Source organism: Macaca mulatta, chromosome 8, assembly GCF_049350105.2.
Source record: "Macaca mulatta isolate MMU2019108-1 chromosome 8, T2T-MMU8v2.0, whole genome shotgun sequence".
NCBI lineage: Eukaryota > Metazoa > Chordata > Mammalia > Primates > Cercopithecidae > Macaca > Macaca mulatta.
The window spans coordinates 7,351,522-7,376,816 of NC_133413.1; the positions used below are offsets into that span (position 1 = coordinate 7,351,522).

Genomic DNA, 25,295 nt, shown 5'->3' on the forward strand with positions numbered 1-25,295 from the left:
ACATTCGTATCTGGAAAGTGTACGATTCTGAACTGTAAATGTTTTAGTACTGTTATTACCTGTTCTTATCTTGCAATTTGTTTATTTCACTGGTCTGGTCCAAAATCTGTTTTTCCAATTTGTTTGTCGAGAGGGAGTGTTCCAAGAGCTGAAGTTCAAGTCTTGTGGTCTGGTTTAATACCTAAATGTAACAAAATGAAGTTCCTATTAATTATGTTTTAATTAGTTTAACTTTCTAACTTCCTTTTCATTAAAGTACCCAAGCTAGAGGAAACATAACCAAAACATTATTTATTAACCCAAGTATCTTATTTTGGCATATTTTTCATTTTCAGAAAAGGCTCAGTGTCTTAGATCACATCTCAGTGTGTTAAACCTTTTTACTCTTTTCCTTACATGTCTCTATTTTTTATTTATTTATTTATTTATTTTGAGATAGAGTCTCGCTCCATTGCCCAGGCTGGAGTGCTGTGGCATGATCTCGGCTCACTGCAACCTCCACCTCCCGGGTTCAAGCGATTCTCCTGCCTCAGTCTCCCCAGTAGCTGGGATTACAGGTGCATACCACTGTACCCGGCTAATTTTTTATATTTTTGGTACAGATGGGGTTTCACGATTTTGCCCAGGCTAGTCTCGAAGTCCTGACCTCAAGTGATTCACCTGCCTCGGCCTCCCAAAGTGCTGGGATTACAGGCATTATCCACTGCACCTGGCCGTTATGTCTCTATTTTGAAAAATGGTTAGTAGTTCTGGACAATGGGGTTTGTGTCAAATAATGAATGTTATTTTTCTAGTCTGCCATATTCTATTTTACACAATGAGACAGGTAGGAGTATAAAATGGTCATATTTTATAGGTCAGAAGTATTTTCCCTTTGCTGAAAACAAAATGCTATTCTCATATGTATTTGTCAGTAGACAGAGAGATTGGAAGTCACATGCTTCCATTGTATGAAGATATAGATAATTTTTAGCCTGGCGTTTCCTCATTTGTCACCACTTATTTAGACTTTTATTTCTTCTTGCCATTTCTCTTTCCTGTTTTAAAATTTGTTTGAACCAATCGAAGCCATATAGCATCAGTATGAAGCAGAGCCTCAGCCTTGCTGTGCGGGCTTTTGTGACCTACTGTGTGGCATGACCAGTGCCACTGTCCCGTGGATTCTCTAGTGCCTGGCTGCCCCTCGGCAGGAAGAATCGATTACTCACTTCCTCCATGTCATGCTTATTCCGGATGTGATAGCACATGCAAATGTCAGTCAGCATTGTTGCCAAGGAACCGGGGACCTTGAAAGAATCATTGTTAGCTGGTGTCTTTATGTCATTTCCAGGAGCCTTGGCTGGGCCGCAGCATGGCTTTCAGGGATGGGCTTATCCTTAGAGCTGGTTTAGTTCTTATCATGAAAAGTCTTCTGTGAGAATAAAGTCCTTGGCCAGTGTAAGGTTTTGTTTGGGTTTCAGTATTAACACCTGGAATATAGATTTGGCCTGTGTCTTCTTTGGGTCCAAACATTCTATGTTGGTTATTTCTAAAAGGAACTGGAAAATTGTGTCTCCTATTTAATTCATAAGGGTTATAAAATGAGTAAAATTTGGTGGGGAGGCAGGGAAGGGTGGCATATAAGTCGTGATTGGCCTAATAGTAATCGTAACTGTTTTTCACATCACTTTTCTGGAGAGCATCAAACCGCTGGAACAGCCTGAAGGCCTCCATCTGCAGGGGACTCTCTAAATTACCCAGGCCAGCTAATGATCTGCCATTCCCTTTAAGATATGAGACCTCTAGCCACGCATCATGCTCAATTCGATCGTCTCTCATTCTGATGGGCTTGGAGAACCTTGCTTCTAATCAGAAATTTTCATATTTGAATTTAAGTCTATTTCACAAAATCAGTAACTGCTCAGCAAATGCCTTCAAACGGAGTGGATACATAATTCAGTCTCTGTGGCCTTCCTTAAGCTCAGCCGTTTTTTTGAGACAGGGTCTCACTCTGTTGCCCAGGCTGGAGTGTGGTGGCACCATCTCCATTTACTACAGACTCTGCCTCCCAGGCTCAAGCAATTCTTGTGCCTCACTAAACTTCCCACGGAACAGGGACTACAGTGCACACCAGCACGCCCGGCTAATTTTTTTTTTTTTTTTTTTTGTATTTCTGTATTTTTGGTAGAGATAGGGTTTATTGCTCAGGCTGGTCTTGAACTCCTGAGCTCAAGCGATCCACCCACCTTGGCCTCCCAAAGTGCTAGGATTATAGATCTGAGCAAGCGCGCCCAGCTGGCTCCGCCATTTTCATGTGTTCAGTTGGGCTTTACATGGAAAAGCCGTTTACTTTCCATCTGTTTTCTTATTTTCCTATAATCCTGGATAACATGATATCTAGTTTCACAATAGGCATTTTTTAATCACGTGACCCAACACAAGCACATTAAATGCTATGAAGTCTCTGACCTCTATAGGATGTAGCAAGGTTTGCATTGCTGCTCTGTCCTAACACCTTTTCATTACTATTATTTTATTTTACTTTTTAAAATTTTTGCCAAGCTCCCATGCTTGGATCTAACTATTATTTTAAAATATAAGAAATGTTATATTTTTTAAATGCTTATGGGACATTTTTTGGATGAGCTATTAAACTGCCCATCAGTCTTACTAACGAAAGGTGGGGCAAGTGACTTAATCATTGCTAATTTATTTTAATAGGTTGGTGCAATTTTGCCATTGTAAGTAATAGTGGCCAGGCATGGTGGCTGACGCCTATAATCCCAGCAGTTTGGGAGGCCAAGGCGAGTGGATGACCTGAGGTCAGGAGTTTGAGACCAGTTTGGCCAACATGGTGAAACCCTGTCTCTACTAAAAATACAAAAAATTAGCCGGGCGTGGTGGCGGGCACCTGTAATCCCAGCTACTCGGAAGGCTGAGGCACGAGAATTGCTTAAACTCGGGAGGCAGAGGTTGCAGTAAGCCGAGATCACAACACTGCACTCCAACGTGGGCAACAGAGTGAGACTCCATCTCAAAAAAAAAAGTAATGGCAAAAACTCCAGTTACTTTTGGTCCAACCTAATAATAATTGATTGTAGATGTATATTGATATATTGACTTTTAAATCTTTAATTTTTATAACTTCCTAGGATTAACTTTTTAGTGCCTTATGATCCATTATGTAAAATATTTATGTCTGTTTTTCCTGAACTGTTCTGATATTGTGGAAAGGCCTGGTAATCAAGTAATTTGTTATTCTATGCTCTTATCTAGAAGTCTTTTGTTTGTCTATCATTTTGCTACTGTTTTCTCTTACCTCATCCAATGATTTTTAGGAAGACAATGAAAGAACAGCTGTGCCCTTCTAGAATGGGTCTCACCAGAGTGGCGGGGCTGATGGCATCTCCCCTCTCATGTCCTCTCCTAGCTGACATCTAGCATTTCTTGATCCTTTTAGCTGAGGTAGCATATAGGAATAATATGGAGTGGGGATGGTTTCACTTAAATCTGCTCTTTTTTAAAAAAGCATTCCTTATAGCCCAGAGTAGGAAGACACTAACTTCAAAAGCTTGTAAAGAAGCCAGGATGAAGAGTCAGAAAGCAGGCTTGGCCGCCGAGAGTCACGACCACAGCCTTGAACTTGGAGCATCTGCATTTGTGCTGCTAATAGCAGCTTTTCCCTTTCCCACCCCGGCTGTTCGCTGGGTCACATGTTGTATGTCGTTTAGCATGACTCTGGGTGAATTTTCTTCTTTTGAAATGTTCCTATTTTGCTGTTATTTTACTAGTTCGTTCCTTTGTTCCTTCGTTCCTTCCTCCCTCCCTCCCTCCCTCAATCTCTCTCTCTCTCTCTTGCTTTCTTTTTTGAGTTGGAGTCTCACTCTGTTGCCCAGGCTGGAGTGCAGTGGCACGATCTCAACTCACTGCAATCTCTGCCTCCTGGGTTCAAAGAATTCTCCTGCCTCAGCCTCCCAAGTAGCTGCGATTGCAGATGCCCGCCACCACGCCTAGCTAATTTTTTTGTATTTTTTAGTAGAGACAGGATTTCGCCATGTTGGCCAGGCTGGTGTCGAACTCCTGACCTGAGGTGATCCACCTGTCCTGGCCTCCCAAACTGCTGGGATTACAGACATGAGCCACTGCACCTGGCCACAAGTTTACTATTTCATAGTCTTCTTTCTGTTACTATTAATCACTAGCTCATAGAATCTCAGTGGAAAGAGAACTTAGCAATCACTTGTCTGGCCCAGTCCTTTATCTTATTTGAGGCCCAGAAAAGGTGAGTGCCTTGTTGTGATGCATTTATTTGGTTGGTGGCGGACCTGAAGCCGTGGCAGCGCTCCAGGCTCTTGCTCGGGCATACACTATCTTTTCTGTGGCCGGACGCCTCTCACTGTCCCACTCGTCTCCTTCTCCATAAACTCATTCTGCAGGTTGTGTTATCGGTTGAGATTCAGGTTTTATCTTAACTCAAGAGTTAGATTTAAGGCCAGAGTTTCTAGCTCTCTGCCTCAGTGCTTTTCATTTCTCAACTGTTTAAAGACTTTAGGACTTAGAAATGGAAAATGATCCCCAGAGTCCAGAAAGCACCAGGGAGACACAGCGGGTATTCCTCTTGCAGCAGTCAGGGATGCGTGGCATGAAAATGACTCAGATGTCTTCAGTAGATAGAACACATGAAATTTAACCTCAGTATGAAAAACAAAAACATTTACTGATTTTAAATTCATAACCAGCCATACATCCTTGATTTCTTATCAGTTCATTCCTTTTCTCCTTTGGTGGTGCTTTCTTTAGTTTCTCATCCTTCATTGAGGAAGCTCCTGACGTGACCAAGTGCTAGTCTCTAGCTGCGGGGACACCGTGTGCTGTATGTGGCATTACTTACTTGGGCTTCCACATCAGTTAACTTCCGCGTTTGCTCCGCCGTTTGGTTCAACAGGTTCGTCCCTATTTCTATCATCACAGCCGTCTGGTTCTGTACTGCGTTCTGCTGTATCTCTACCATTTCTTTTTTCATGTTGTCCTGGATATAATTCTCAAGCTAGAAAAGAACAGTGTTAGAAGGCAGTCATTAGTCAAATGACCGGAAACCTGATTCCTAAATATTTGTCATGTCTTCCCTATCTTTAAAAAAAAAAAAAAAAAAAAATCTATTAAAAGACTTTTACCTTGCCTTCCTTTTGGAATCTTGCTTTTTTTTTTAATCATTAGCAGGAAAATACAGGGTGATTTTATTCTGATGCAAAATCTGGCAACTTAGTCACATCACGTAAAGGAGGGAGACAGGCTACTGGTTGCTTCTGCGTTCCTCTGGAAGTTCATGTCGTGGCGGGCACAGAGGGTGGTGAGGGCAGCCACTGACTGCTGCGTGCTGCCACTGTGGGGTTGTGTCTCTCCCACCCAGCTGCAACTCTGACCATGCAGTGCAGGAAATGATAATTTGATACAAAGAAGCATCACTATTTCTCTCACATTCTAGACTTTTGTTTTCTCCACATAGACTTGAGAAGATGCTCTAAGACAGTGTATAAGGAGAGGAGCGCCTCTTAACCTACAGAATCACCACTCAGTTCCACATTCTGTGGGATCTTCCCCACCTTCCTCCTTATTAAGTTCATTCAACTTATTAAATTTTTCCTAACGTGTATGCATTTTTCACAATTTTGTCATTTCATGTATCAAGCAAACTTTTAATCCCACCTTGGCCCATTTATCACCTAACGTGCCATGGGCTGGTTCTTTTCTCCCTCAGTTACTAAGGATGATGATCGTGCTGACTGATTTTAGCATTCACTGAAACACAAGAGAAGGAGGAAGCTCATTTCACCGCCATTGGTATAGCTATCCCTGTCTATGGCAGTAAAATTATATAATTATGTATAACTGCAAGACAACTCAGTACGTGGGAAGAGCCTTTGGGCTTGGAGCCAGGGAAGCCTGCCCTCTGCTTTATAGCCTTGGTTCTAGGAAAGTTGCTTAACCTTTTGGGACCCTAATTTCCTCATATGTAAAACAGGGTTTCTGGTTGGTCAGAGGAGTGTCTTAAAGAGGAGTTAAGCTATGCTTTTAAAGTCATTGTATATATGTAACTCCAGATACTTAACATTTAATTTCCTTTCTTCTTCTTTTTTTCTTTTAAATAATCTAATGATGGGAACCATTGTTCCATTCACTGATCTAAAGTATAAGCTCATGAGTGCAGAAAGCATGTTTTCTTCCTTTTCACTTAGTATAACAAACATTTTTTATTACATTGAATAATTGAAAGATTATTATAAAACCGATTCTGGTGCCTTCCTTTAAAAACTTGAAATTCTTTATAGAGAAACCATTTGTGGAGTCAGTCATCAGACATGATTTTCCCCAAAATGTTCACCACTAAATAATTCTGTGCTTTCCACCTTTAAGAGTAGGAAAATAGAATGGGAAGGGTAGAGTTTCTCTCTTAGAGCTTCTTTGTTGATGCATTTCATAGATTGTGTCTTGTGACTGGTATCAGATGGTTTTAGGATTAGACTGGAACTATAAGTTTACTGTTTCCGACGCCCCCTCGCCATCGACTCTGCCCCACTTCTCTAAGCTCCCAGCTCCCTGCATGCCCCTCAGCCTGGTCACTAAGGCTCCCTTCCTGGCAGTCATCCTCCCGTGGATATTGGATGGGTCAGATGAGCAGGATGCATGAGAGGCACAGTCAGCCCTCCATCTGCGGACTCCACATCTACGGATTCAACCACACCATCAAAATATTTTTTTAAAAAATAGCAATACAACTATAAAAAAACAAAAATTGCAAAACAATACAGTATAGCAACTATTTACATGGCATTGACATTGTGTTAGGCATTCTAAGTACCTCAAGATGATTTAGAATATACGAGAGGATGTGCATAGGTTATATGCAGATGCCACCCTATTTTGTGGAAGAGACTTGAGCATTGTGGATTTTGGTATTCTCTGGTATTTTGGAGTAAGTCCCCCACAGATATCAAGGGACAGTTGTACTAGAGCTCCAAGCATGTGTAAAATCATTTTGTTGAAATGTTACTCAAGCCATCCACCCACCTCAGCCTCCCAAAGTGCTGGGACTACAAGTGTGAGCCACCGCATCTGGCCGAAGCCTTTACTTTTCCATATGAATCAAAACAGAGTAGACCACTATTTAAAAAAAAAAAAAAAACAAAAAAAACAAAAAACAGGCACTGTTACCCGGCAGGCCAGCAACCATCTCTACTATAGGCTTCATAAAATGTGAAGAATCTGAAATCTTATTAACCCTTTCTCAGAGTGAGCTCAGGCTTTGTAGTGCATGTGATCTTTCTGAATTCATTCTTTCTTCTTCCTCCCCTGCCTTTATAAAACTGTAACTTTTGTGATTGAAATAAACTATTTAAAAGAAGCCATAAATAGCAGTTCGCAATTCTCCCCTCCGCTCGTCGCCATGGGAGTAATGGAATTTTTGAGGTTGAAGTTAAAGCTGTGTGTCACCCAGAGGCACTGTCTTGGTTACTCCTCACACCACCCCAGCCAAGATAATATTTAAAACGTTTCATTCTGGGAGGCTTGGAACTATAGAGAGAGACTCCAGCTGGAGTTCAGTTTAAACCCATACTCAGAAATAATCATTTACAAAGTGGTATAAATAAAAAGTCTTAACCTCCTTCTTGATTTCAGTACTTAAGAGCTAAATAAAAATTATTGTCTTTTGTCACTCTAAATCATACAACCAGAGAGGGAAAATGAATCCTCTAATACTGCCTTCCCCCATTTCTAGAGCTACTGAGTCAGATGTGGTTGCAACTCTCCAGAGATACGAGAGGATTGTTTATCATTGAAAACTTAAAGTCAAATTCCAATTTGAAATTAAACTTAGGAACTTTGAACGGCATACAGGCCCAATTTTTAAAAATAAACTTTCTTAACTTGCCATATTGTTTTCTAAACATAAAAACAATAGAATGCAAGATCCTTTTTAAATTGCTACTTTTTAGCTATTCAGGATGACAAAGTATAGGTACACAGTGGGTGAGATAATGTGTGTCCGTGTATGTTAATCTTACATAAAAGCAAATTACAAATATACATGATGTGTGTATATACAGATATGTATATAGCATATATGTATATAGTGTCTATAAAAATATACGGCTCTTGAAGTGTGTGCCATTTAAATAAAAGAAAATTTTGTATGATACTGACTGCATTGCTAATTAATTGAAGTCTTTGGGAGAAGAATGGAACAGAAACAAAAATGTCCAGTAGTAGATATTTTGTGTCGATTTAAAAAGATATTTGAGGCAGGTATGATGGCTCATGCCTGTAATCCCTGCACTTTGGGAGGCTGAGGCAGGAGGATTGCTTGCGCTCATGAATTTGAGACCAGCCTGAGTAACATGGTGAAACCCATCTCTACAAAAAATACAAAAAACAATTAGCTTGGCATGGTGGCGCATGCCCATAGTGTCAGCTCCTGGGGAGGCTGAGGTGGGAGGATTACTTGAGCCCAGGAGATCAAGGCTGTAGTGAGCCATGATCGTGCCACTGCACTGCTGCTTGGGCGACAGAGTGAGACCTTGTCTCAAAAAAAAAAAAAAAATTAAAAATAAAAATATGTTCTTACTCTTGAAGTCATGAAATTAAATTAAGGTTTTAAGAAAAATGTATGATGTGACAGTCAGGTACTCTTTAAAAACAAGGAAGAATACTGTATATTTAGCCCCAGAAACACTAGCAACAGGAACAGCCACAGTAATGGTAGTTAGTGTTTCTTGGTTGCCTGCACTGTCTGTGCTGTATGGGAATCGCTGTCTCAGGATTCTAGGCGCCTCACATCAGCACAGGTGGATGCAGTGCTGAGCACTGGAATGACCCTCAGCAGAATGTTAGTTCAACCCAGAGGCCACTTCATACTTTTCCTGCCTTTCAAGAGCCAAAAGTGATATATCTCAAAATTGGCTTGAGTATGCCTTCCAATTCCAGGCTTCACAGTGCCTTAAGAAAACAGACAGACCACCCACCCCTCAGTGGAGGGCCATTTTTACCACCAGAAAAGCCCAGAATTAAAGATGACCAGTGCCAATTCTATCTTCTGGGAGCATCCCGACAAAAGAATCTGTGTTTTCCTCCAACGATTAGTAGTAATTTTTAGAGATACAGAAAGACTATGGATGTCCATCATATAGTATAAAAATGAACATTTCCAAATAAAGATCTCCCATTTAATGTAGCTTTTCCATAAATCACCACATATCAAGGAGAATGAGAACAAACCTAGAAACAAAGCCATCTGGCTCATCCACATGGATGACAGACCTTGAAATTTCCCTGTCTCTTGACCTTGATGACTTAGTTATTTTCTAGTTTATTGCCCTAGAATATCTTTCTGTTTAGTATCTCTCTTATTTTTCTTGGCTGTGACTGAAACCTAGAAATGTAGAAACCTGCCCAGAAATAAGAAATTCCATTCTATTATAATGAAGTCTTAGTACAAGAAAACAAACAAACAAACAACAACAACAAAAAAACAGTAAATAAGCCATCCTCCACTGGCAGCACCAAACTCCACTTGCCTTTGGAGAATGTTTCCCATCCCTGTCATCTGCACTGAACTGCTCTCATCAAAACAGTTCCAAGATACTTGAACCTCCCGTGGGAGGGGACCCGGCTCTTTCCAATTTCACATGCGTAGCATGTGAAACATATTCATGTTTTGCAGGAATGTTTGCCAGCGCCTTCATATCTGAAGAGGATCACGCCATGAGCATGATCTGTGGGCACACGTGTCTGAATAGGTCCCGCTTTACATGTGTGCGAGGACAGTGTGTGTTCATTTTTTCCTCTTGTTGATGGTTGACACACTCGGCAAAATGTGGGGCCTTGGGCTGTTCTTCCTTTCTCAGAACTCAAGTGGGTTATGTAGGTTTAACATTGAAGGTCACAGCAGCCCTTCTAGCTGCATGGTTTGCTGCTCAGTGTTATATGATTTGCTAAAAGAGTTGCGCCCCAGACATAGTCTTTAAAACTTGGCAACACATCGAAGCTCCAGCAACCAGAATGAAATATTTTAACGCAACATATATATATATATATATATATATATGTTTACACTTATATATATATATATATTTATTTTAGTGTAAAATATGTCCTGAAGTTTTTTATTACTCCCACAACGTTTTGAATGATCAAATTTGACAAGAAAAATAGGTCCATTTGTGAGGCAACTATGGCAGATTGATTACACATTTAAAAGTTTATCTGGCTATCTTCCTTCTCACCAAGATTGTGAGCATTACTTTTTATACCAAAAGAAAAGTAATCTTGAAATTGGCTCAGTAAAGGAAAACATAGATAATATATGAAAACTATCCCCAACTTGGAGATTCTGATGTTTATTTCTCACCAACTGTAGATGCTGGTTGAGAGCTTGTTTCTATTTAAATAAAATTCAAGGTCCTTAGACCTTTTTATTAATTAGTTTTTGTCCATCTGAGTGACCTAAGGTGGACAAAAACTAATTAATTAGAGAGTCTAAGGACATTGAATTTTCCAGTAAATTAACAAATAATTTGAGATTTCCTTGGAAACATTTTACTGTTGTCCATTTCAATTTAAAAATAGGATTTTGCAACCATCTCTCTCTCACACACACACGTTTTTGTATCCCAGCGATCCACCTATCTTCCCACCCAGCCCTTCAATTTTTCTAGCAAACCCTTGAATTTTTCTAGTAAATTCACAAATAATTTGAGATTTCCTTGGAAACATTGTACTGCTTCCCACTTCTTTTTAGAAATAAGATATTGCAATCATGTGTCTTACACACACACATACATGTTTTCCACCCCCGTGATCCCATCTTCCCACTCAGGGTCGACTGTCCTCTCTCTTTCTCCATGGCCATGCATCCCCCAGCTGCTCTCCTTTCATCTCATTGTCAGAGTCAGGAAGCCACATGCATAGCTGGTGACTGCAGCTCACTTTCTTCCCTTGCAGGTTTGCCTGAGGATAAGGTCCAGATTCCTTCTTTTTAAGACACACACTGCTTCCTGACTGGCGCCCCAATCTCATGGGCCTCAGACCTGGGCACACGCTGTCCTTGGCTGTCCCAGCTGCCCAGTGGCCTCGTACCACGGCCGCCTTTGTGTCTCCTCCTTGAGTCTTCTCTTCCTCCTCAGGTCCTGCCATCTCCCATTGCATGCCCTCAGCAAAGATACTCATTTTGTGTTTCATTTTGATGCCAAAACCATTCTGCATTTTTGTCATTTCGTTTTAAATATTCTTACTTGGTGAAGAGTGAATAGAATACTGAAACTCTGCAACCATTCTGCATATACACCCTAGTAACAACAAGCAAAACATTCGCTCTTACAATTAGTTTGAAAACTTGAGTGTAAGATTACTAAATCCAGGGATATTCTGTTTGGGAGGCTTTTGACCTAATGTTCTTGGTTCCCTGTCATGAGGAAACTCTGAAACATCAGTTGAGGTCTCCAGACAGAAAAGTGGCAAAACGGGGCTTTCCTCCCCCTCCTTTTAGAGTTGGGCTTTCTTGTGTGTGTTTTCATTCTGGAGATTTTGCTGCCTAAGCAGCTGTGTACTCAGCAGTACTTCATGGCAGAGGCTGAGCCTAAAGAGGGAAGGGCTGGGAGATGTGAGTTTTGGGCAGCACTTTTCCTCCTAACCCCCTCGCCAGAGCCTGGGGGGTAGGCACATTACCTACAGTGAGAGGTGATGTTCACATGCCCTGTGACGTGGGAAGCAAGTTTTCTCCATATATTAATGCCAGACTTGCATTTCTAGAACCTAGAAAAGCCCATGCCAAAGCTACTTGCCATCTGTTGACTGTTTTTATAGTCTTGGCCTTTTCTTCACGTTCAGTGTAAGGCCCTGGAAATTGAGGCAAAAGCTAAAGGCCAAGGGAGGGAGGCCTGGCCTCTGGTACCAATTCCCTGGTGGGTCTTGTGACTTGTCTTAAGGAGCACACTTGCCTTTACCCACCCTGACCACGTGGATGCCTGCCCACATAGGGTCTTTCAAGCACTTCCTGAAACGAATCTGTTCTGATCTAGCCTTTTTGCTTTTTTCTATTCATAATTTTTTGTTGTCTTTTTTTGAGACGGAGTCTCGCTCTGTCGCTCAGGCTGGAGTGCAGCGGCACGATCTCGGCTCACTGCAACCTCCGCCTCCCTGGTTCAAACGATTCTCCTGCCTCAGCTTCCCAAGTAGCTGGGGTTACAGGCGCGCACCACCATGCATGGCTAATTTTTGTATTTTTAGTAGAGATGGGGCTTCACCATGTTGGCCAGGTTAGTCTGAAACTCCTGACCTCAGGCAATCTGCCTGCCTTGCCTCCCAAAGTGCTGGGATTGCAGGCATCAGCCACCGCACCCGGCCATTTAGTAATTTATGAGTGACTTTCTGATACTGTATCTAGATAGCCAACCCCTTTCCTACTTTTGCTAGTATAAGAGACTGAAAGTTCACTTGTTGACCACTGTAAACTCCAAGATGTAGTAGGAAATAAGTTTGTGGGCCTCAGCTGGTGGCATTCTAACATAATAGTCCATGCCCCTCCTCCTGTGGATAGATACAGCCTATAATAATTTGAGTGTACCAGTATATCTGTGCTCCGGCAAATCCTACCTGCTTTGCTCTTCTGTGAGTGCAGCTGAATATTCTTTGCATTAGTTTTTTTCACATATATTAGAATATATGTTTTTCCACATATATTCATATCATTTTACTTCTTTGTGTGTTTGCCTTACCACTACTCCAAAATGTGAGAAGGAAATGTGTTTTTCCCTTCAAAATGTTCCAGTTATTTTCTACTGATAAAGTGGCTATTTCTCATCAATAGCGGGCACTTTAAATATATGTAAGTTTAATGAGACTGCTGTAGTAACCTCATGTAAATTTCTTTGGGCATTTCATATGCAAAAGGTGTCACATTTTACACGGGTGTCTTTTAGAGTTCTCGTAGGGCACACACATATTTACCCAGATGTCTGTGAGCTTGCAGCCTCATGGCACGTTATGCGGACCCGACGCTTGCACAGATTCCTGGAAGCCAAGGAGCAAACACAGTGCAGCAGATGTTGTCAGGCCACGTCTGCATATATAGATATACACACAGCAAGAATAGTTACAGCAGCTTACAATGACAAAATGCTTCTCTGTGTGTATGTGTGTGTACCTCTCTCTCACCAGATTCTCACACTGCCTTAGCTTGGGTTTCCCCAAAAGCAGAGCCTGAGACAAAGGCAGGCATGCAGGAAGTTTATTTAGGAAGTGGTCCCAGAGCGCAGCCATGCAGGACAGGCGCGGGGGGCAGGGGCGTGGCAGGGTGGTTCGCACACGGGGACTCAGGCGGCCACCGCCGTGCTGGCTGGCGAGAAGCCCCACAGGACCTTCCAAGGAGCCCTGGGACGGTGTCTCAGAACATCCACCTGGGGCGAGAATGGGAACTGCTGTCCCCAGGGGGCAGGTGGAGCCCCGTGGGCATTAATGTCCCAGGTTTGGGAGCTGTGCTTGTGAGAGTGCCGAGGAGGCTCCCAAGCTGGGTGTCCTGAGGCAGCATGGAGCCAAGGTCCCTGGGCATGGCCTGGGGGTTTGTTGGAAGGCCCGAGGCAAGGCCTGTCTCTGAGATGTCCTGAAGGGCAGGTCGGGCCCAGAGAGCTAATTCCGAGCAGCACTAGAGGGTTAATTCGAGCAGCATCAGAGGGTTTCCCTGGCACAGCAGGGGATGCTCTGAGGCCCCTTTAATGAAGGAGAAAAGTGAGGCTCAGAGAAAGTCAGTGCCCACCCCACGTCTCTTGGGCCCCAGGCTGTGGGCAGTGGCTAAAGACAGGCTAGTGGGTGACTCGGGGCCACGTGGAAGGGGAGCTTGTATTTATAGCCCCCAGTCAGCAACGCTGGAGAGGAGAGGAGAGGAGAGGAGAGGAAAAGCAATGTTCTGAGAAAGACAATGTTTCTAGGAGATTGGGGCAGGGTAGGCCTGGAGACAGGAAACCAAAGCCAGGGTTGCCGTGCAGAAGTGAGATGAGGTTGCAGCAGCAGAGCGACTGCAGAGACACTCGGCAGGTCCTGGGTGGCCGCTGAGTTATTCTGCAGACTTCCACCATTCGTCTATTTTTTGGGATATTTTGTTAAATTCTCAGCTGGGAAGATACTAGTAATGTTTTCCCTACAGAGGTAGAAAGAAAATATAAAACTATTTTCTTTTAAAAACTGTACTGAATGTAGGGCCGGGCATAGTGGCTCACTCCTATAATCCCAATACTTTAGGGTGCCAAGGTGGGAGGATCACTTGAGGTCAGGAGTTCAAGACCAGCGTAGGCAACATGGTGAGACTCCATCTCTACAGAAACTTGTTTTTTTTTTGAGACGGAGTCTTGCTCTGTCACCCAGGCTGGAGTGCAGTGGCGCGATCGCGGCTCATTGCAAACTCCACCTCTTGGGTTCAAGCCATTCTCCTGTCTCAGCCTACTGAGTAGCTGGGACTACAAGTGCCCGCCACCACGCCCAACTAATTTTTTTGTATTTTTAGTAGAGACGGGGTTTCACCATGTTAGCCAGGATGGTCTCAATCTCCTGACCTCGTGATCCGCCTGCCTTGGCCTCCCAAAGTGCTGGGATTACAGGCGTGAGCAACTGCGCCCAACAGAAAATTTTTTTAAAAAAATTAGCTGGACATGGTGGCTCATGCATGTGGTCCCAGCTACTCAGGAGGATAAGGTGGGAGGATTGCTTGAGCCCAGGAGGTTGAGGCTGCAGTGAGCCATGATCGTGCCACTGCACTCCTGCCTGGGTGACAGAATGAGACCCAATCTCAAAAAAAGAAAAAAAAAGTACTGAATGATAAATAATTACAAATAGAAGCAGTTAAAATTTAGCTCTAGGAATGAGATTGACACATTTAGGCTACAATATACTAGGAACTTCCTTTAAATGAAACTAGAGTGTTCTTGCCTTTCTGAATTTAAGGTACACTGAAAGAAAAAATAATAATAACGTAACAAAATGTCTCAGTGTTTTCTATGCCAAGTAGAATCTTATGTATGTCTGTCTAGAGACATACATGCATACATTTGCCTACACATGTGAGGTAGGGGTGTGTGTGTGTATGTGTTTCAGTTCTCTAAGAGATAGACATTCCAAAGCTTGGTGGGCAATGGGGGGAGGCTTTAGACCCTGTAATATTGTTGGACTATCACTGTAAGAAGGACGCTAGCACCTGGGTCACAGTGCTAGTTGGTAGCAGAGTACCAACTAAAACCCTGGTCTCCCAACGCCCCATCCAGCACTCTCACCGCTGTACTGATATGCCTATTCTTATCTTTTTTTTTTTTTTTTAAAAAGTGCTGTCTGAGGAGCGTTAACATTCTTACTTTTTCATTTTTGCAATGAAGTATACAGATACTGATGGCCATTTACATCTCCTTTCTGCCCTGTTTTTGCTGTCTCTTTCTGTGTTATGTGGGTTTGCTGAAATACTGGGTGGAGCTCTGTGGAGGAGGTAGCATGATCATCTCTGAAGTAGGCTGTTTTTTTCTTTTTACCATAAACTGAATTTAGTTGGTCACAATGACTGTTCTACATGGCTAGAAAAGGGAAAAGGCTAGCAAAACTTAGACGATTTTCTAAATTTAGATAATTTTCTAGAAGACACTTTCAAGGCAAACTAGTTTTTGCTGTCCTTTATAAGGCCGGCAGGAAGCATGTGTTGTTTCTGTTTTAAAAAGGGAGAGGAGCGGACTTGGGAATGCGGATGGGAATGCTTGAGAAATCTCACAGCAGGGCTGTGTGTGCCCTGCCGGGTCCCACTGCCCCTGGACAGAAACCCCCCTAACCCCACCCCCAGCCAGGACTTTCTGTTTCTTTATCTCCTCTTTCTGCTAGCACCCAAAACGTTGAAAGAATTCCAATGGAGAGAATATTTGAGATAATATTGGAAGATGCTCAAAATACACAGGATTAATTTACACGAAGACTCAGCGGGAACACAAGCCATCTTTTGTACATGAAGATGCACTACTGACCCGCCGTCCACAAATGTGTTTGGACAGTTATTTTCTCAGTGGCTCTCCAACGAACTGCTCCTCTCCTCCTGCCTGGACACCCTTTTCTCTGTGCTCTCCTGGGTTAGAGTAAATGGATGCAAACACACATTTCCGTGCCCTGCAGCAACTTGAGACTCCTGTGAGCAAAACGCACTGACGGGCAACGTGCGTGGGTGGTGAGAAGCATCCAGCTCCCATCTGTGGAATAAAGCCACCCAAACCGTAGGGAAGAGCGCTGTCGTGTAAGGCCAGGGGATTTTCAGAAAAGAAATGTGTTCTTTCCTCTTTGATTTTCATGTTCATAAAGCTGTAGGTGCAGCTTTTTAAAATTTGATGATTTCATAACCGCTGAAGTTCATGCTTTCCTGAACTATTTAGGAAGAAAATCTACCCCTTGTATTGGATGAGATGATCTGTCCCTTCGACCTCTGGTTCAGTTCCCATTCTCCCAAGTGTTTAAAGCTGCGAGTTTTTTCATATTTTCATATTTATTTACATAATTTAAACCCCCTGTGTGCATGTACTTTAAGGAATTGTACATCTGCCTGGGCTTTGCAGAAGCTGAAAGGGAACAATCTTTTTATAACTCACATTAGAAACACAAATTACTTAACAGGGCTATGTTTTGCACATTAATCTTTAAAGGTGCAATATATTTTAAGCATTTTAACCTTATTTTAGATCTGATCAGCAGTAGAATGTTTTCAGATAAGAAGCAATGCAGCAAAAGCAAAACAATATTCAATACCCAGATGATGTGGCAAGACAGAGAATAGTATAACTTTTTGTCTTCCAAATATAACTTTTATCTTCATTTCTTGATCTGAAATTTGGTAGGAAGTGTAACAAGTATGTATCAACATATTTACTGTTTGCCATTTCAAATGTCGATAGTGAAGCTGGGACCTCTATTTATTATGGAAGACCATAGAAAACCCCATAAACATGTTCTACTTCTGTCTGTGGCCAGCAGTCCAGCAAAAATGTTCTAAAACCACATGCACTGTGTTCTGTGATGATTATAGTTTGACTGTGCTGGAAAGAGAGACTGTGAACTGCAAATGGTGATTATGACTTTGGGCAAATCATTGAACTTGTAATTATGTCTCCCAAGACCTCCTAACCCAAAATAAGAGAGTATTTTACTACAAAATATATGTTACGTCAAACTGCTTTTTACAAAATACCAGCTCTAGGGACGTTTCCAAGTCATTTTTGGAGGAAGTTTGTCGAATTTCTGTTTCAGGGTGTGTCGCTCGTGTACTGGAGGGGGAGAGGGTTGAGTGAGAACCGATAGGCACAACTTGGCCATAAAATGAAGTGCAAACCCACGTTTTATGTCTATAGGATTCCTCATTCTAAAGTAATTTTTACAGAAAATGGCACTCTAAGCAGCAATTCATTAAGATAAAGACACAGATACAGCCTTTAGAGTCACACTTTGTCATGAAAGAGCCTCCCTTATGTCCTGACTTGAACCTATAACATCTGCTGAACTGTCCACATCAGGAAGACTCAAAATACATTTTGAGGCCAGTTAGGTGATTTCAGATTGAACCTGCTAACATCAGATGCTGCGGTAAGTAGTCTCCCTAGTTTTGTTCTCACAGTAGAATAATCATTTCGATTTTTAAATGTTGCTCCATGGAGACTGGTACGACGTGCTCATGCTCTGCAGTTCCATTTTAACAAATAACATAATGGATCGCTGTCAAATGAATGCCATCGCAGACATCGTGTTGGGTAACAGAAGCCACACCCTAGCAGTGCTTACTGCATGATCCATTTCCGTGAAGCTCAAGAATGAACCAAACTTACTAAAGGTGGTAGAAGTCAGAATAATGTCTTCCAGGTGGGAGGAGTTTGAGGCTATGAACTGAGCGGTGGCACAAGGGAGCCTTCTGGAGCGCCGAAAATGTTTCCTAGATCTTGACCTTGGTGCTAGTTACATGAGTGAATTCATATTTTAAAAGTTATCAAGCTGTAAATTTCAGGTTAGTATACTTTATCCATCTCCTGTGTTTTATATCTCAAAAATTCTCTTAAAAACTAAAAGATGTTTAAAAATGAAATGTTTGACAAGTTTTGTTGTGACGCTATGACCCTAGTTACTATGGGTGGTTTTATTTGTCTCTGCAGTTTTCATCTGGGAGTACCTAAATAATGCCTAACGAAATGAACTTTGGAAAAGTAATTTTAAAGTAACTGTCTACAGAGAACTGTGGATTAAGCCATTCTGGCCATCTGATGAGGGTTAAAAGTATTCAGTTAGGTATATTAGCAATTTGACATTCCAAAACACGATTCTTTCCGGATCAAGCATAAAAGGCATTTGCTCTTGGAAGACCAAGAAAGAATTCATGCAGTTCCCATTAGTCTAAAAATAAATAATAAATAAATAAATGTCTGAGTCATGTATTAGATTTTGTTGGAGTTCAGTGGCTTCAAGTATAGGAAGAAAATGATTTGTGCTATGAATAATAGTTCTACCCATTGCCCATTGGACTAAATATAAGATTACTCTCAGAAAAGTGAAATTGACTGAATTCAGTTCTGCTTTGAACTACTCCAATGCAAGTGTTTCTGACTTTTGAGCCATAGTATAGAAAACTGAATAAAATAACTTTATTCATGTTGAATTGGGTTGGGGAAGGAGCGATATTTGTGACATTGGAAGCCATTGTAGAGTCTTCATTACAGTACAGATTTGAGAATCAAACACACCTGGTCTGAGTCCCAGTTCAGTTCCTTAGGAACTACTGGCTCGATACTTTCTAACACCACATTTCTGGTTGATAAAACAGGTATATAAATACCTACTGTGCTATGCTACTGTGAAAATTAAGTGGAATGAGTTAGCACAGTTCCCAAACTGTGTGCCAAGGCACCCTGGGTCCTTGCAACAAACAAATTGGAGTAAGGGAGACAGTCTGAATATTCAAGGGAAGCCCAGCAGTACTCAGCGTCTGTCAGCCACTGGAAGAATTCATAGCTCAGCACAGCTCACAGTTTCAACAGTATCAGCTCGTACCTCTGTAATGCTAGGCTTTTGGTGGTTGCTCTTTGTGAAAAGCAAGTCCTACAGGAAAATTAGCCTAGAGCGTAAAATGCAGGTGGCAGTGTCCAATTTGATTTCAAAGTGTGAGAAGTCAGGCAGCACCTAACTGGCAAATATATTCCATTCATATGTCACTGGGGTTACTTAAGACAGAACATGATCTTTTCTTAAAACTCAATTTATATGTATATTGGTATTTTCAAATAGCTACTAAATTGTCAAGACATAAGTACTTAAATTATTTGGAACTAACCACTTAATAAAAGCAACTGTTAGGTATTTCTGTTGGCCTAGAGATCAACAGAGAAAAAATAGTGAATCACTAAGGGTGCCATGAGCTGAGAACATTTGAGAACGTCTCGCTTAGAACCTTGCACTTGGTAGGATATAAATGCAACCTACCCTCTTCCTCCCCTTCCCGCAATCCAGGTATTGCCTTTAATTGTAATCTCTATGATTTTATATGTTTATCGGAAAACTAGTAAGTCAAAAAGAACTAATAAATTGTGTAAGACCTTCATTAAGATGTATCCTTCCGTGTTTTCCTAACTTCTGAGATCACTAGGAAAAACAGCCATGTTCCTTGCAAGCTGGCTGGCTGGCCCTGTCTTCTTTCAGGTGAACAGCATTTGTAACTACCTCGTACCTCGGAACAAGTGTTCTCAGAGCAACATGCACGTGTTCCGTGGGTACCCATGGTTGCCTTCGGGCTAATGCGTTTTTGGAAGTGTAGATGGGTGCCAGTTTTACAAAACTCATGTGGTCCATTTCTGCTTGTAATTTATAGTTTGCCTCCTTGCCATCCTCACTTGCTCTAAGATGAACTAGTTTTATAACATTAGATTATACAGAAAAGCCAAATTTACTTGAACACCACAGCAATTTGGGAAGTAAACTTTCAGTGTGATTCTCCAAATGCTTGTGGTAAAAGTACAGGGACTTGAATCATTTTCCCATCATGAGTTTCAGTTATGGAGACCCGCCCCCTCTTTCTAACCCTCCTGCCTTGCATGCGTGTCTCTTGCAATGGAAGCTAGTGGAAAATTCCTCTCCCCTTTCACTCTGCTGCCATGAGTTTCAAAAAGCATGCCATTCAGAATTGACGTTTTCTTCTGCATGCTCGAATTTTTACTCAACAACCGGAAGGGAAAAAAATTATTTCAAGAGATATTTCTCTATTTATCAAAGGGGCACAGAGCCACAGCAGCACTTTGGACCACCGTAGAATGGCTGACTCACTTGCCTCATCAGTTGATGGGCACATGTTCCTATCAAACAGTGAGTGCCTTTGAGTGATGGTGTGTGACACACAGCACAGCAGCGCCATTTCTCAGAGCTGCAGCAACACTGGTTCACACAAGTCACTAGAGATTCCCATCTCCACTGACTCACTCAGTGGGAACAAAAGCTCCCATGCCGGTGGGAATGTGGGGCCAGGGGAGCACCGGAAGAAGGGAGCTGTGGCAGAGGTTTGCCTATTGTTAGGTTTGTTTGTTTGTTTCAGTGAGTCATCTTACCCCCATTTTTTTTTTTTTTAACCAAAACTCACTGTGGTTACTTCTCTAGTTTGGGTTATGACTCCTACAAGCCAGTTTAATTGTATCAGTGGTAGTGAATTCTTGAAAGCTTCCCTCAGTTGTAGAAGTTTAGTTTCAAATTGAAGTGGTCCAAGTGCCAGCTTAAGGTTTGTGGTTTACCGTCTTTATTGAATCCCCCGCAGCGGAAGAACCTACATTGGAGTTTTGGCTGCTCTTTGGGATTCGAATTATGAGTAGTTGGTTCCACTAGAATCTTGGCCCTCTCCTCAAGTGGCTTGAGGCACACTTTGACTTTAGGAGGCCAAAGTTAGAGCCTACATGAAGGCTTTGTCCAAAATGCCTTTCCTGCACCCCAGCATTTTCAGGTGGTGTGTATAGACCTGACAGTACTCTACTCGTGCCTGACTTCCCAGCTGTTGGTCCCCTGCCACTTAGATGCCTTTCACGGACAAGTCCATGCTAGCCTAAGAAATTTCCCGAAAATGGCAGTGTTAAACTCAGAATTGGGATTTGGATCCTCATCTCAATCATTATCCCCAGTGGTCACTAGCCCTCCTCTGGCCAGCTCGAGGAAAATGCTGGGGTTTTCATTGCAGCTTACTTGCATATCAGTGGTCCTAGTAAGCACTCAAGAGGAAAGATCAGACCAGCCAAACTTGCAAGGCAGGCTGATGAGCCAAGGTACAGAAAGTACACCTCATGGATTTTTATAATGATGGCCATAAGTCATACAAGGTGAAGCTTAATGCAATTTAGAAAGATTTGAGGCTGGGCACGGTGGCTCAAGCCTGTAATCCCGCCACTTTGGGAGGCCGAGACGGGTGGATCACAAGGTCAGGAGATCGAGACCATCCTGGCTAACCTGGTGAAACCCCGTCTCTACTAAAAAATACAAAAAAACTAGCCGGGCGAGGTGGCGGGCGCCTGTAGTCCCGGCTACTTGGGGGACTGAGGCAGGAGAATGGCGTAAACCCAGGAGACGGAGCTTGCAGTGAGCTGAGATCCGGCCACTGCACTCCAGCCTGGGCGACAGAGCAAGACTGTCTCAAAAAAAAGAAAGAAAGATTTGAAAAAAAGGAAGAAAGGCCCTCTTGCTCACAGAAGCAAGCTCTCACTGGGAAAATTGTTGTGTATAACAAGCATCTCTCTCTGGTGATGCTGGAAAAATAAGGCGCTATCAGGGAGGAAGGGAAGGGTTGAAAGACCAGAGTGAGCAGCAGATAGGCACTTGGGTCCTTCCTTTTATTCCCACCCTCTTTTCCACTGGCTGTTGATAAAGTTTCATCGCTTTTTAGCTGTCTGTTGTATTTCAGTACCTCCTTGTGAACCTCTGATTATAACCTGGGGAGAATTATGTTTGACCAGTACTTAATGAATCAATCTAATCCTCAAAAGTTGGTTCTGGGCACCACGGAATAAACACCAAGACCACTCAACATATTTTCTGAAGAGTGGATTTCATTAGGAGGCAGGTTAGTCTTGGAACTCCGTCAAAGCAGCTTTAAGACAGTCCAGCTCCACAGATTTCAGAGATAACAGTACAAGAAAAATGACGCATGGGTTTGTACAGTTAAGTGTTGAAGTGTTGACTTCCATAAAAGAACACAAACGTCAATCTACAGCAGTACCATGGGTATGTAAATTGTGTTATACAGCAAAACACTGCACAGTGATGGGAAAGAACAAACTTTAACATGCACAACAGCATGGATGCATCACAGATAAAAGAGAGCAGAAAGGAGTATGCACTGATTGTTCCAATTATATGACATTCATAACTTAGCAAAATTAACCCATGGTGGGTGACAAAGCAGAGTCGGGATTGTCCTTGAGAAGAGGGGGATATTGACGAGGAGGGACCTGAGGAAGCCACTGCAGGGCGGGAAGCCTTGTGTATCTTGAGCTGGGTGGTTATCACACAGGTGCGCACAGATATGGATGAGGAGGGGCATGGGGGAGCCATGTGCAGGGCAGGAAGTCCTCTATATCTTGAGCTGGGTGGTCATTGCACAGGTAGGCACAGATATAAAAATTTACGAAGTTGTACACTCACGATTTGTGAATTTTATTCTATGTAAGTTATATCTAAAAAAAAAACAAAAAAAAAACTAGATTCCCTAAAGCAGAGACAGCAGGGCTCGAGTCTGAGCTATAGCCATGCCAGCATCTAGATCCATGAAGGGGTTGGGGTTGGCCTTGCCCAGGTGATCACTCGGGGATGGGGGCGTGCTGTGAATGGAAGATGTGCCTGCTATCAGCGCTGATTTTGCCCACCCTTTATTTCTACAACGCCGTCTTCAAAAGAATTACACTTCAATTTTATACCAACTATCGTGCCTCTTCATGAATCCCTCCCCATCTGGAAAGCCTCGCCAAGCTGCCGCTCCATCTCCAGATTCTTCTCGCTGGCTGCCGCTAGGTGGCTGTGAAGGGTGGCAGCGTCACTGGTGCCCAGCTCAGGCCGCAGCCATGTGGATGCTGAATCCCCGGGGGCTCTGCCTCTTCCTGTGTGTGTGGGTCCTGGGAGTGAAGCAGTGTGGCGTGGGGTGGTTGCACACACCCCCAACTGCAGGGCTGCACCCAGACACGTGCGGTGACCCGGGCTCTGCAGCCACTTGTTGCCCTGGCACCAAGCCAGCCACTCAGCATCCAGCACCTCCTCACCTCTCCTCTGGGGTGAAGCGGAAACAAAAGTATGTGCCAAAATTGTTCTGCACACCGTGTCCCAGATTTTCCACATCTGTTCCCACTTGGGGTGAGGGGTGTGCTTCTGGTGTGACAGCTGTGGGCTGTGTAGGGTGGCGGGCGTTGGCGGTGAAGTCTGTTGTCCTCCTGACCCACACACGAGGGGGTGTGGATTTTATATTGACATCTTTTTAAAATCTGTTTTATTGGAAGAGGCTCTCAAAGGAAGACATTTTATCAGAGTTTTGCGGCCTGTGTACGTTCTGATACCTCTCAGAGCTCGAGCTTCTTACCCATATAGGACAAGCTGTTGTGAAATTGAGTGAGACGATGTAGCCACATGGCGTGCACCTGATAAATGCCACCACAGTGATGGTCAGCAGCGTGGTCACCACTGTCATTTCACAATCGCAGCCCAAGGCGCCCAAGGGGAAGGAGTGCCTCTCTCTGTTTTGACCTTCTCTGACTGTTGTCCTAATAAACAGTGTCCTTTCTGCAAGAAGCTGTAGACTTTTGAAACAAGCAAGTGAAGCGCTCCAAGGCCCTTGTTTTGAGAAGGGGCAAGTGCGTTAGGTAAGGGATTTCCTCAGGTGCTTACGTTCCACGGCTCCTGGGCCTCTGACTCAAAGCTGACCATCTCTGCTGATACTGACTTAGGATTTTAAATCACTTAAAATTGAGCTGGATAGAGAAAAGGTCCTACTTCAGCTGAGAGGTCTGCTTATTCATGATTTTTTTTTCTCTTTCTCATGCAGAGACTGTTTATTTTAGTGGCAGCGGTATTTGGGGGTGAAGAAGGGGAAAGGCAGAGTAGTGTGCCATCAATTCCATGCATGGCAGCTGTGACGTCTTCATGGCACGGGACAGGCCAATTATGTAACCATAAACAAATTATATGTATTAAAAGTTGCCCAATTAAAGGTAAAAGCATGTATGGATTTATTGTTTTTGTTATTACCTAGAAGGGAGCCATGCTGTATTTGAAAACTATGCACAATTTCACATCACAAAATAACCAGTTGTTATTTGAGGGGCTGGTGTTCTGATTAGTCTTAATTTTTTAACTCATAACATTTTTGTCCCAATCATCAACACTGTTAAGAACAGGTCACTGGTACAGTTAAGTTAAAAATGATTCAGGTCAGGAATTCCTGTCATTAACAATTTTTTGTATTAAAGTTGGAAAAGTTTAAGGAAATTTAAGAACCTATTCCTTAATAGTTAAAAAATAAGGAATTTCATATATGCCAAATGTTAAGCATAGATAATTAGCTTGTGGTTGGAATTTGATGGTTTTATGTTATTCAGCAAAATACAATAACGTACTTTCTCAGGCAGCATTTTTACACCAACATTTCCCATTAAGACCAGTTTGTTTAGGGAATTTTTAAGCTACATCTGTATGTAATAATTTTTTGAGATTCCAAAGACTACACAGTCTAATAAAACTCTAATCCTTCAACTATCTTCAGACTAATGTTTGTAATTATCCAGTAGATGACCAAGAATTGATATCATCTGTTGATTCCAGAAATCATGGCAGAGAAAATGCTGTCAGGAACCCAAAGAAAATCAGAGGAAATGGTACCTCTTAGAAATTCTGAATCTTTTCTATTAAGATATGTGGCTTGACTGCTTAACCCCAAAATGCCTGCTTAGAAGGTAGTTTGGGGCTATATTGTAATAATCATTTAGTTCCTGCCTTCTTCTGCCATAGAAACAACATGCAGAAGCAGCATTGCTTACGACCCACACTGAACCTGAAGGGATGAATTACATGTGATGATGGAATGTGGCCATATTAACGCAGTCACAGCAGTGTGTTACCCAATGGACAGTACTGGAGCGGTTTCCACAGAGGCATTCATGCGATATGCAGAATACAGACATTTTACACAAACACTTACGACGGTCCTTTTCAGTGTTGAAAAGGAATTCATTATCTTTCAGAGTAAACATGTGCTTTGAAGT

The 25,295-nt window shown here is 42.5% G+C and overlaps 2 protein-coding genes across 3 annotated transcripts in view; one reads left to right on the forward strand and one right to left on the reverse strand.

Moving 5' to 3' along the window:
• The window catches only part of MCPH1 (microcephalin 1), a 236,674-nt gene that overhangs the window by 118,678 nt on the left and 92,701 nt on the right, over positions 1-25,295 (forward strand).
• Positions 1-25,295, reverse strand: part of ANGPT2 (angiopoietin 2) — a 61,149-nt gene that overhangs the window by 24,811 nt on the left and 11,043 nt on the right. For both annotated transcript variants that reach the window (XM_001097949.4, XM_001097757.5), the window contains exons 2-3: positions 4,871-5,026; positions 60-181 (exon numbers count right to left, since the gene is read on the reverse strand). In XM_001097949.4, coding sequence (XP_001097949.1) covers positions 60-181; positions 4,871-5,026 — 278 coding nt within the window. The remainder of the gene's footprint in view (positions 1-59; positions 182-4,870; positions 5,027-25,295) is intronic.